The 13,182-nt window shown below is 43.2% G+C and overlaps 1 protein-coding gene across 2 annotated transcripts in view; it reads left to right on the top strand.

The window, feature by feature from the left end:
• Positions 1–13,182, top strand: part of vps13c (vacuolar protein sorting 13 homolog C) — a 112,583-nt gene that overhangs the window by 7,880 nt on the left and 91,521 nt on the right. For both annotated transcript variants that reach the window (XM_072379777.1, XM_072379776.1), the window contains 5 exons: positions 677–778; positions 2,757–2,819; positions 10,873–10,947; positions 11,075–11,184; positions 11,259–11,318. In XM_072379777.1, coding sequence (XP_072235878.1) covers positions 677–778; positions 2,757–2,819; positions 10,873–10,947; positions 11,075–11,184; positions 11,259–11,318 — 410 coding nt within the window. The remainder of the gene's footprint in view (positions 1–676; positions 779–2,756; positions 2,820–10,872; positions 10,948–11,074; positions 11,185–11,258; positions 11,319–13,182) is intronic.

The raw sequence follows: 13,182 nt of genomic DNA, 5'->3' as shown, positions 1-13,182 counted from the left end.
TGATGTGGCTGCTGAAAGTCAGATCTGAGTCCATCAACACTCCAAGGTTACCAACTGGGTCAGTGATTGTAAGGCCCGAGTCTCAAGATATTTACCAACACTGACCCTCTTCTCTTTGCTACCAAACAGAATGATCTCAGTTTTATCTTTTAATTGTAGAAAATTCTATCTCATCCAGGGGTTTATTTCCTCCAGACACTGACACAGTACGTCTGCTGGGCTGCAGTCGTCTGGTGACAGAGACATAAAGCTGTGTATCATCTGCATAACTGTGATAATTGATGTTAAAGTTCTGCAATATCTGACCCAAAGGGAGCATATACAAGTTAAATAGAAGAGGTCCAAGGATTGACCCCTGGGGGACTCCACAAGTCATGGCCACTCGCTCAGATTCATAGCTGCCGTAACAAAATAACTCCGGCCTTCTAAATAGGACCTGAACCAGTTAAGGACCGCTCCAGAAAGTCCAACCCAGTTTTCCAGCCTGTGCAACAGGATTCTGTGATCAAATGCAGTGCTGAGATCCAACAGAACCAGGACTGAAACATAACCAGAATCAGTATTCAACCTGATGTCGTTTAACACTTTGACCAGAGCTGTTTCAGTGGGTTAAGCGTCTCACCTGTAGCTCCAAGATGAGATCATGTGTTCACTCTGCCGTTCCTCTGTTTCTCAGCAATAGTGTACGATGCAGCGAAGGAGGAGCGTTATCAGCAGGAGGCGAAGCAGAAGGAGCTGCAGCGCATCGAGGAGGCGCTACAGACGGCTGCACGGAGAGGTGAGACGGGTCGAGCTGAGACCCAGGTGCTTTTTCTGGCTCTGCCTCTGTTCTATGGTTCTGCCTCTGTTCTATGGTTCTGCCTCTGTTCTATGGTTCTGCCTCCTCTGTTCTATGGTTCTGCCTCTGTTCTATGGTTCTGCCTCCTCTGTTCTATGGTTCTGCCTCTGTTCTATGGTTCTGCCTCTGTTCTATGGTTCTGCCTCTGTTCTATGGTTCTGCCTCCTCTGTTCTATGGTTCTGCCTCTGTTCTATGGTTCTGCCTCCTCTGTTCTATGGTTCTGCCTCCTCTGTTCTCTGGTTCTTCCTCCTCTGTTCTATGGTTCTGCCTCTGTTCTATGGTTCTGCCTCCTCTGTTCTCTGGTTCTGCCTCCTCTGTTCTATGGTTCTGCCTCTGTTCTATGGTTCTGCCTCCTCTGTTCTATGGTTCTGCCTCTGTTCTATGGTTCTGCCTCTGTTCTATGGTTCTGCCTCTGTTCTATGGTTCTGCCTCCTCTGTTCTATGGTTCTGCCTCTGTTCTATGGTTCTGCCTCCTCTGTTCTATGGTTCTGCCTCCTCTGTTCTATGGTTCTGCCTCCTCTGTTCTATGGTTCTGCCTCCTCTGTTCTATGGTTCTGCCTCCTCTGTTCTATGGTTCTGCCTCCTCTGTTCTATGGTTCTGCCTCCTCCGTTCTATGGTTCTGCCTCCTCTGTTCTATGGTTCTGCCTCTGTTCTATGGTTCTGCCTCCTCTGTTCTATGGTTCTGCCTCCTCTGTTCTCTGGTTCTTCCTCCTCTGTTCTATGGTTCTTCCTCCTCTGTTCTCTGGTTCTGCCTCTGTTCTATGGTTCTGCCTCCTCTGTTCTATGGTTCTGCCTCTGTTCTATGGTTCTGCCTCCTCTGTTCTATGGTTCTGCCTCTGTTCTATGGTTCTGCCTCCTCTGTTCTATGGTTCTGCCTCCTCTGTTCTCTGGTTCTTCCTCCTCTGTTCTCTGGTTCTGCCTCTGTTCTATGGTTCTGCCTCCTCTGTTCTATGGTTCTGCCTCTGTTCTATGGTTCTGCCTCCTCTGTTCTATGGTTCTGCCTCCACTGTTCTATGGTTCTGCCTCCTCTGTTCTATGGTTCTGCCTCTGTTCTATGGTTCTGCCTCCTCTGTTCTATGGTTCTGCCTCTGTTCTATGGTTCTGCCTCCTCTGTTCTATGGTTCTGCCTCTGTTCTATGGTTCTTCCTCCTCTGTTCTCTGGTTCTGCCTTCTCTGGTTCTGCCTCCTCTGTTCTCTGGTTCTTCCTCCTCTGTTCTCTGGTTCTGCCTCCTCTGTTCTCTGGTTCTTCCTCCTCTGTTCTCTGGTTCTGCCTCTGTTCTCTGGTTCTGCCTCTGTTCTCTGGTTCTTCCTCCTCTGTTCTCTGGTTCTGCCTCTGTTCTCTGGTTCTTCCTCCTCTGTTCTCTGGTTCTGCCTCTGTTCTCTGGTTCTTCCTCTGTTCTATGGTTCTGCCTCCTCTGTTCTCTGGTTCTTCCTCCTCTGTTCTATGGTTCTGCCTCTGTTCTCTGGTTCTTCCTCCTCTGTTCTATGGTTCTTCCTCCTCTGTTCTCTGGTTCTGCCTCTGTTCTCTGGTTCTTCCTCTGTTCTCTGGTTCTTCCTCCTCTGTTCTCTGGTTCTTCCTCCTCTGTTCTCTGGTTCTGCCTCTGTTCTCTGGTTCTGCCTTCTCTGGTTCTGCCTCCTCCTACCCTTTCCTCCTGCCCTTCAAACTGTTTCCATAGCAGTGACACAACAACAGGATTCACTGTGATGACTTCAAATCCCACAAAACAGAACAGTAGGTTCCTCTTATGATTTCCAGGCTTTACTGTCAGAACCTCAGAATCAGAAACACAATGAGCCAGAAGCACAGAAGCAGTGTCTCCAAAGTTCAGGACAGAGTCCATCTCCACCTTCACACCTGTAAAGCCCTGAATGCACTAACATGCTTTCTGTCCTGTTCATGCTGCGTTTGCTGCCAGCGTCTCAGAGCGGAGATCTGCTCTTCAGTCTGGAGAGCTTCGTGTACAAGGAGCCGCTGAACGGTAACGCTCTGAAACACAGGAAAAACAGAGAAAACTCACTGAAACACAGGAAAAACAGAGAAAACTCACTGAAACACAGGAAAAACAGAGAAAACTCACTGAAACACAGGAAAAACAGAGGAAACTCTCTGAAACACAGGAAAAACAGAGAAAACTCACTGAAACACAGGAAAAACAGAGGAAACGCTCTGAAACACAGGAAAAACAGAGGAAACTCACTGAAACACAGGAAAAACAGAGGAAACTCTCTGAAACACAGGAAAAACAGAGAAAACTCACTGAAACACAGGAAAAACAGAGGAAACTCTCTGAAACACAGGAAAAACAGAGAAAACTCACTGAAACACAGGAAAAACAGAGGAAACTCTCTGAAACACAGGAAAAACAGAGAAAACTCACTGAAACACAGGAAAAACAGAGGAAACGCTCTGAAACACAGGAAAAAAAGAGGAAACTGTCTGAAACACAGGAAAAACAGAGTAAACTCACTGAAACGCTCTGAAACACAGTAAAAACAGAGGAAACACTCTGAAACACAGTAAAAACACTCTGAAACGCTCTGAAACACAGTAAAAACACACTGAAACTCACTGAAACACAGTAAAAACACAGTAAAAACAGAGGAAACTCACTGAAACACAGTAAAAACAGAGGAAACTCACTGAAACACTCTGAAACACAGTAAAAACACACTGAAACTCACTGAAACACAGTAAAAACACAGTAAAAACACACTGAAACTCACTGAAACACAGTAAAAACACAGTAAAAACAGAGGAAACTCACTGAAACACTCTGAAACACAGTAAAAACACACTGAAACTCACTGAAACACAGTAAAAACACAGTAAAAACAGAGGAAACTCACTGAAACGCTCTGAAACACAGTAAAAACACTCTGAAACACAGTAAAAACACACTGAAACTCACTGAAACACAGTAAAAACACAGGAAAAACAGAGGAAACACTCTGAAACACAGTAAAAACTCACTGAAACGCTCTGAAACACAGTAAAAACAGAGGAAACGCTCTGAAACACAGTAAAAACAGAGGAAACACTCTGAAACACAGTAAAAACAGAGGAAACGCTCTGAAACACAGTAAAAACACAGTAAAAACACAGTAAAAACTCACTGAAACGCTCTGAAACACAGTAAAAACAGAGGAAACACTCTGAAACACAGTAAAAACACAGTAAAAACAGAGGAAACACTCTGAAACACAGTAAAAACACAGTAAAAACTCACTGAAACGCTCTGAAACACAGTAAAAACTCACTGAAACGCTCTGAAACACAGTAAAAACAGAGGAAACACTCTGAAACACAGTAAAAACACAGTAAAAACACAGTAAAAACTCACTGAAACGCTCTGAAACACAGTAAAAACAGAGTAAACTCACTGAAACGCTCTGAAACACAGTAAAAACACAGTAAAAACAGAGGAAACGCTCTGAAACACAGTAAAAACAGAGTAAACTCACTGAAACGCTCTGAAACACAGTAAAAACAGAGGAAACACTCTGAAACACAGTAAAAACACAGTAAAAACACTCTGAAACGCTCTGAAACACAGTAAAAACACACTGAAACTCACTGAAACACAGTAAAAACACAGTAAAAACAGAGGAAACTCACTGAAACACAGTAAAAACAGAGGAAACTCACTGAAACACTCTGAAACACAGTAAAAACACACTGAAACTCACTGAAACACAGTAAAAACACACTGAAACTCACTGAAACACAGTAAAAACACAGTAAAAACAGAGGAAACTCACTGAAACACTCTGAAACACAGTAAAAACACAGTAAAAACAGAGGAAACTCACTGAAACTCACTGAAACACAGTAAAAACACAGTAAAAACAGAGGAAACTCACTGAAACGCTCTGAAACACAGTAAAAACACTCTGAAACACAGTAAAAACACACTGAAACTCACTGAAACACAGTAAAAACACAGGAAAAACAGAGGAAACACTCTGAAACACAGTAAAAACTCACTGAAACGCTCTGAAACACAGTAAAAACTCACTGAAACGCTCTGAAACACAGTAAAAACAGAGAAAACACTCTGAAACACAGTAAAAACACAGTAAAAACAGAGGAAACACTCTGAAACACAGTAAAAACTCACTGAAACGCTCTGAAACACAGTAAAAACAGAGGAAACACTCTGAAACACAGTAAAAACTCACTGAAACGCTCTGAAACACAGTAAAAACAGAGTAAACTCACTGAAACGCTCTGAAACACAGTAAAAACACAGTAAAAACAGAGGAAACGCTCTGAAACACAGTAAAAACAGAGTAAACTCACTGAAACGCTCTGAAACACAGTAAAAACAGAGGAAACACTCTGAAACACAGTAAAAACACAGTAAAAACACTCTGAAACGCTCTGAAACACAGTAAAAACACACTGAAACTCACTGAAACACAGTAAAAACACAGTAAAAACAGAGGAAACTCACTGAAACACAGTAAAAACAGAGGAAACTCACTGAAACACAGTAAAAACAGAGGAAACTCACTGAAACACTCTGAAACACAGTAAAAACACACTGAAACTCACTGAAACACAGTAAAAACACAGTAAAAACACACTGAAACTCACTGAAACACAGTAAAAACACAGTAAAAACAGAGGAAACTCACTGAAACACTCTGAAACACAGTAAAAACACACTGAAACTCACTGAAACACAGTAAAAACACAGTAAAAACAGAGGAAACTCACTGAAACGCTCTGAAACACAGTAAAAACACTCTGAAACACAGTAAAAACAGAGGAAACTCACTGAAACGCTCTGAAACACAGTAAAAACACTCTGAAACACAGTAAAAACACACTGAAACTCACTGAAACACAGTAAAAACACAGTAAAAACAGAGGAAACACTCTGAAACACAGTAAAAACACAGTAAAAACACAGTAAAAACTCACTGAAACGCTCTGAAACACAGTAAAAACACAGTAAAAACAGAGGAAACGCTCTGAAACACAGTAAAAACAGAGTAAACTCACTGAAACGCTCTGAAACACAGTAAAAACAGAGTAAACTCACTGAAACGCTCTGAAACACAGTAAAAACACAGTAAAAACAGAGGAAACGCTCTGAAACACAGTAAAAACAGAGGAAACTCACTGAAACACTCTGAAACACAGTAAAAACACAGTAAAAACACACTGAAACTCACTGAAACACCGTAAAAACAGTAAAAACAGAGGAAACTCACTGAAACACTCTGAAACACAGTAAAAACACACTGAAACTCACTGAAACACAGTAAAAACACAGTAAAAACAGAGGAAACTCACTGAAACGCTCTGAAACACAGTAAAAACACTCTGAAACACAGTAAAAACACACTGAAACTCACTGAAACACAGTAAAAACACAGTAAAAACAGAGGAAACTCACTGAAACGCTCTGAAACACAGTAAAAACACTCTGAAACACAGTAAAAACACACTGAAACTCACTGAAACACAGTAAAAACACAGTAAAAACAGAGGAAACGCTCTGAAACACAGTAAAAACACTCTGAAACACAGTAAAAACTCACTGAAACACAGTAAAAACACAGTAAAAACACACTGAAACTCACTGAAACACCGTAAAAACACAGTAAAAACAGAGGAAACTCACTGAAACACTCTGAAACACAGTAAAAACACACTGAAACTCACTGAAACACAGTAAAAACACAGTAAAAACAGAGGAAACTCACTGAAACGCTCTGAAACACAGTAAAAACACTCTGAAACACAGTAAAAACACACTGAAACTCACTGAAACACAGTAAAAACACAGTAAAAACAGAGGAAACTCACTGAAACGCTCTGAAACACAGTAAAAACACTCTGAAACACAGTAAAAACACACTGAAACTCACTGAAACACAGTAAAAACACAGTAAAAACAGAGGAAACACTCTGAAACACAGTAAAAACACAGTAAAAACACAGTAAAAACTCACTGAAACGCTCTGAAACACAGTAAAAACAGAGTAAACTCACTGAAACGCTCTGAAACACAGTAAAAACACAGTAAAAACAGAGGAAACGCTCTGAAACACAGTAAAAACAGAGTAAACTCACTGAAACGCTCTGAAACACAGTAAAAACACAGTAAAAACAGAGGAAACGCTCTGAAACACAGTAAAAACAGAGTAAACTCACTGAAACGCTCTGAAACACAGTAAAAACAGAGGAAACACTCTGAAACACAGTAAAAACACAGTAAAAACACTCTGAAACGCTCTGAAACACAGTAAAAACACACTGAAACTCACTGAAACACAGTAAAAACAGAGGAAACTCACTGAAACACAGTAAAAACAGAGGAAACTCACTGAAACACTCTGAAACACAGTAAAAACACACTGAAACTCACTGAAACACAGTAAAAACACAGTAAAAACACACTGAAACTCACTGAAACACAGTAAAAACACAGTAAAAACAGAGGAAACTCACTGAAACACTCTGAAACACAGTAAAAACACACTGAAACTCACTGAAACACAGTAAAAACAGAGGAAACTCACTGAAACGCTCTGAAACACAGTAAAAACACTCTGAAACACAGTAAAAACACACTGAAACTCACTGAAACACAGTAAAAACACAGGAAAAACAGAGGAAACACTCTGAAACACAGTAAAAACTCACTGAAACGCTCTGAAACACAGTAAAAACAGAGGAAACGCTCTGAAACACAGTAAAAACAGAGGAAACACTCTGAAACACAGTAAAAACAGAGGAAACGCTCTGAAACACAGTAAAAACACAGTAAAAACTCACTGAAACGCTCTGAAACACAGTAAAAACAGAGGAAACACTCTGAAACACAGTAAAAACACAGTAAAAACAGAGGAAACACTCTGAAACACAGTAAAAACACAGTAAAAACACAGTAAAAACTCACTGAAACGCTCTGAAACACAGTAAAAACTCACTGAAACGCTCTGAAACACAGTAAAAACAGAGGAAACACTCTGAAACACAGTAAAAACACAGTAAAAACTCACTGAAACGCTCTGAAACACAGTAAAAACAGAGTAAACTCACTGAAACGCTCTGAAACACAGTAAAAACAGAGTAAACTCACTGAAACGCTCTGAAACACAGTAAAAACAGAGGAAACACTCTGAAACACAGTAAAAACACAGTAAAAACACTCTGAAACGCTCTGAAACACAGTAAAAACACACTGAAACTCACTGAAACTCACTGAAACACAGTAAAAACACAGTAAAAACAGAGGAAACTCACTGAAACACAGTAAAAACAGAGGAAACTCACTGAAACACTCTGAAACACAGTAAAAACACACTGAAACTCACTGAAACACAGTAAAAACACAGTAAAAACACACTGAAACTCACTGAAACACAGTAAAAACACAGTAAAAACAGAGGAAACTCACTGAAACACTCTGAAACACAGTAAAAACACACTGAAACTCACTGAAACACAGTAAAAACATAGTAAAAACAGAGGAAACTCACTGAAACACAGTAAAAACAGAGGAAACTCACTGAAACACTCTGAAACACAGTAAAAACACACTGAAACTCACTGAAACACAGTAAAAACACAGTAAAAACACACTGAAACTCACTGAAACACAGTAAAAACACAGTAAAAACAGAGGAAACTCACTGAAACACAGTAAAAACACACTGAAACTCACTGAAACACAGTAAAAACACAGTAAAAACAGAGGAAACTCACTGAAAGGCTCTGAAACACAGTAAAAACACAGGAAAAACACACTGAAACTCACTGAAACACAGTAAAAACACAGTAAAAACAGAGGAAACTCACTGAAACACTCTGAAACACAGGAAAAACACACTGAAACTCACTGAAACACAGTAAAAACACAGTAAAAACACACTGAAACTCACTGAAACACCGTAAAAACACAGTAAAAACAGAGGAAACTCACTGAAACACTCTGAAACACAGTAAAAACACACTGAAACTCACTGAAACACAGTAAAAACACACTGAAACTCACTGAAACACAGTAAAAACACAGTAAAAACAGAGGAAACTCACTGAAACACTCTGAAACACAGTAAAAACACACTGAAACTCACTGAAACACAGTAAAAACACAGTAAAAACAGAGGAAACTCACTGAAAGGCTCTGAAACACAGTAAAAACACAGGAAAAACACACTGAAACTCACTGAAACACAGTAAAAACAGAGGAAACTCACTGAAACACTCTGAAACACAGGAAAAACACACTGAAACTCACTGAAACACAGTAAAAACACAGTAAAAACACACTGAAACTCACTGAAACACAGTAAAAACACAGTAAAAACAGAGGAAACTCACTGAAACACTCTGAAACACAGTAAAAACACACTGAAACTCACTGAAACACAGTAAAAACACAGGAAAAACACACTGAAACTCACTGAAACACAGTAAAAACACAGTAAAAACAGAGGAAACTCACTGAAACACAGTAAAAACACAGTAAAAACAGAGGAAACACTCTGAAACACAGTAAAAACAGAGGAAACTCACTGAAACACTCTGAAACACAGTAAAAACACACTGAAACTCACTGAAACACAGTAAAAACACAGTAAAAACACACTGAAACTCACTGAAACACAGTAAAAACACAGTAAAAACAGAGGAAACACTCTGAAACACAGTAAAAACTCACTGAAACGCTCTGAAACACAGTAAAAACTCACTGAAACACTCTGAAACACAGTAAAAACACAGTAAAAACAGAGGAAACACTCTGAAACACAGTAAAAACACACTGAAACTCACTGAAACACAGTAAAAACACAGTAAAAACACACTGAAACTCACTGAAACACAGTAAAAACACAGTAAAAACAGAGGAAACTCACTGAAACACTCTGAAACACAGTAAAAACTCACTGAAACACAGTAAAAACTCACTGAAACACAGTAGAAACTCACTGAAACTCACTGAAACACAGTAAAAACACAGTAAAAACACAGTAAAAACAGAGTAAACTCACTGAAACTCACTGAAACACAGTAAAAACACAGTAAAAACAGAGGAAACTCACTGAAACACAGTAAAAACTCACTGAAACACTCTGAAACACAGTAAAAACTCACTGAAATGCTCTGAAACACAGTAAAAACAGAGGAAACACTCTGAAACACAGTAAAAACAGAGGAAACGCTCTGAAACACAGTAAAAACACAGTAAAAACTCACTGAAACGCTCTGAAACGCTCTGAAACACAGTAAAAACAGAGGAAACACTCTGAAACACAGTAAAAACAGAGTAAACTCACTGAAACGCTCTGAAACACAGTAAAAACACAGTAAAAACTCACTGAAACACAGTAAAAACACAGTAAAAACACAGTAAAAACTCACTGAAACACAGTAAAAACACAGTAAAAACTCTCTGAAACACAGTAAAAACACAGTAAAAACACAGTAAAAACTCACTGAAACGCTCTGAAACACAGTAAAAACACAGTAAAAACTCACTGAAACGCAGTAAAAACACAGTAAAAACGCTCTGAAACACAGTAACACGGCTGCTCGGGTCGATGTTTGCGGGGTCAGAATCAGGTGGACAGAACCCCGTCTGTCACCACCTGTGACAAGTTGAAATACTTTGGATTGAAGAGTTAATCTTTGAACTCAAGCTTGTAAAGTTTCATAATGTCTTGTTCTGAGAGCTGCTGTGGTGCAGCAGTCGGACCCGTTAGTGCACGAGAGTCTCTGCTGTGCACGAGAGTCTCTGCTGTGCACGAGAGTCTCTGCTGTGCACGAGAGTCTCTGCTGTGCACGAGAGTCTCTGCTGACTCCCACTGAGTCAGAGACGATTTAGACTGAGACAGAATCAGGCTCTAGCTTCTTTAGGTTCTGTTTTGGACCTTTCCACTAACCCACCTGTGTTCTCCCAGCACCGACCCAGTCCAGCAGCTTTACTCTCTGATGGTGGTTCTGCTTCCTGCTCCTCTGTGTTTCGGGCTTTTCTCTCACTAACTGCTGTCTCTTTCTTTAACGCTGCGAAGTCACAAAAGGACATAAAAAAGAGAAAAAGCAGAAAAAAGGTTTGAAGAAGCTGAAACGACGTGAGGCCAAAGCAGGTGAGTGGCAGGTCATTTAGATCAGTTTGACCCTGATGGTACCGACGTCCTGGTCTCAGGTCCAGGTGTGACTGACCCGGTCTCAGGTGTCAGAACCTAACTCTCCTGATAACTCTGTTTCTTTCAGAAAAACCTCTGGAAGAGAAGAAGGACACGTTTGCAGAGAAACTGGCCACACAGGTCATCAAAAACCTGCAGGTGAAGATCAGCAGCATCCACCTGCGCTACGAGGATGATGTGAGTTCTGATCCAGGTTCAGGTTCTGGTTGTAGAACAGTTCTGAGTGTCACCTGCTCTGACGTGTGTTTCAGCTGCTGGACCCACAGCGCCCCCTGTCCATGGGAGTGACGCTGTCCGAGCTCAGCCTGCAGGTAATTTAAAGGTTGGGGCGCCATTTTGAACGTGTTGGGCCCGGAACATGTTGGGCCCGGAACATGTTGGGCCCAGAACATGTTGGACCCGGAACATGTTGGGCCCAGAGCATGTTGGGCCCGGAACATGTTGGGCCCAACATGTTGGGCCCAGAGCATGTTGGGCCCGGAACATGTTGGGCCCGGAACATGTTGGGCCCGGAACATGTTGGACCAGGCATGTTGGGCCCGGAACATGTTGGACCAGGCATGTTGGGCCCGGAACATGTTGGGCCCGGAACATGTTGGACCAGGCATGTTGGGCCCGGAACATGTTGGACCCGGAACATGTTGGGCCCAGAGCATGTTGGGCCCGGAACATGTTGGGCCCGGAACATGTTGGGCCCGGAACATGTTGGACCAGGCATGTTGGGCCCGGAACATGTTGGACCAGGCATGTTGGGCCCGGAACATGTTGGACCAGGCATGTTGGGCCCGGAACATGTTGGGCCCGGAACATGTTGGGCCCGGAACATGTTGGACCAGGCATGTTGGGCCCGGAACATGTTGGGCCCGGAACATGTTGGGCCCGGAACATGTTGGGCCCGGAACATGTTGGACCCGGAACATGTTGGGCCCGGAACATGTTGGGCCCGGAACATGTTGGGCCCGGAACATGTTGGGCCCGGAACATGTTGGGCCCGGAACATGTTGGGCCCGGAACATGTTGGACCCGGAACATGTTGGGTCCAGAACATGTTGGGTCCAGAACATGTTGGGTCCGGAACATGTTGGACCAGGCATGTTGGGCCCGGAACATGTTGGGCCCGGAACATGTTGGACCAGGCATGTTGGGACCAGGCATGTTGGGCCCGGAACATGTTGGGCCCGGAACATGTTGGGCCCGGAACATGTTGGGCCCGGAACATGTTGGACCCGGAACATGTTGGACCCGGAACATGTTGGGTCCAGAACATGTTGGGTCCAGAACATGTTGGGTCCGGAACATGTTGGGCCCGGAACATGTTGGGCCCGGAACATGTTGGGCCCAGAGCATGTTGGGCCCGGAACATGTTGGGCCCGGAACATGTTGGGCCCGGAACATGTTGGGCCCGGAACATGTTGGGCCCGGAACATGTTGGGCCCGGAACATGTTGGGCCCAGAACATGTTGGGCCCGGAACATGTTGGGCCCAGAACATGTTGGGCCCGGAACATGTTGGGCCCGGAACATGTTGGGCCCGGAACATGTTGGGCCCGGAACATGTTGGACCCGGAACATGTTGGGTCCAGAACATGTTGGGTCCAGAACATGTTGGGTCCGGAACATGTTGGGCCCGGAACATGTTGGGCCCGGAACATGTTGGGCCCAGAGCATGTTGGGCCCGGAACATGTTGGGCCCGGAACATGTTGGGCCCGGAACATGTTGGACCCAGAACATGTTGGGCCCAGAACATGTTGGGTCCGGAACATGTTGGACCCAGAACATGTTGGGCCCAGAACATGTTGGGCCCAGAACATGTTGGGCCCGGAACATGTTGGGACCAGAACATGTTGGGTCCGGAACATGTTGGGCCCAGAACATGTTGGGCCCGGAACATGTTGGGCCCGGAACATGTTGGGCCCGGAGCATGTTGGGCCCGGAACATGTTGGGCCCGGAACATGTTGGGCCCGGAACATGTTGGGCCCGGAACATGTTGGGCCCGGAACTTGTTGGGCCCAGAGCATGTTGGGCCCAGAACATGTTGGGCCCGGAACATGTTGGGCCCGGAACATGTTGGGCCCGGAGCATGTTGGGCCCGGAACATGTTGGGCCCGGAACATGTTGGGCCCGGAACATGTTGGGCCCGGAACATGTTGGGCCCGGAACATGTTGGGCCCAGA

The sequence above is a fragment of the Leuresthes tenuis genome, unplaced genomic scaffold, assembly GCF_036924035.1.
Source record: "Leuresthes tenuis unplaced genomic scaffold, fLeuTen1.0.hap1 SCAF_2, whole genome shotgun sequence".
NCBI classification, from domain to species: domain Eukaryota; kingdom Metazoa; phylum Chordata; class Actinopteri; order Atheriniformes; family Atherinopsidae; genus Leuresthes; species Leuresthes tenuis.
This window is presented reverse-complemented; position numbering and strand designations above follow the sequence as displayed.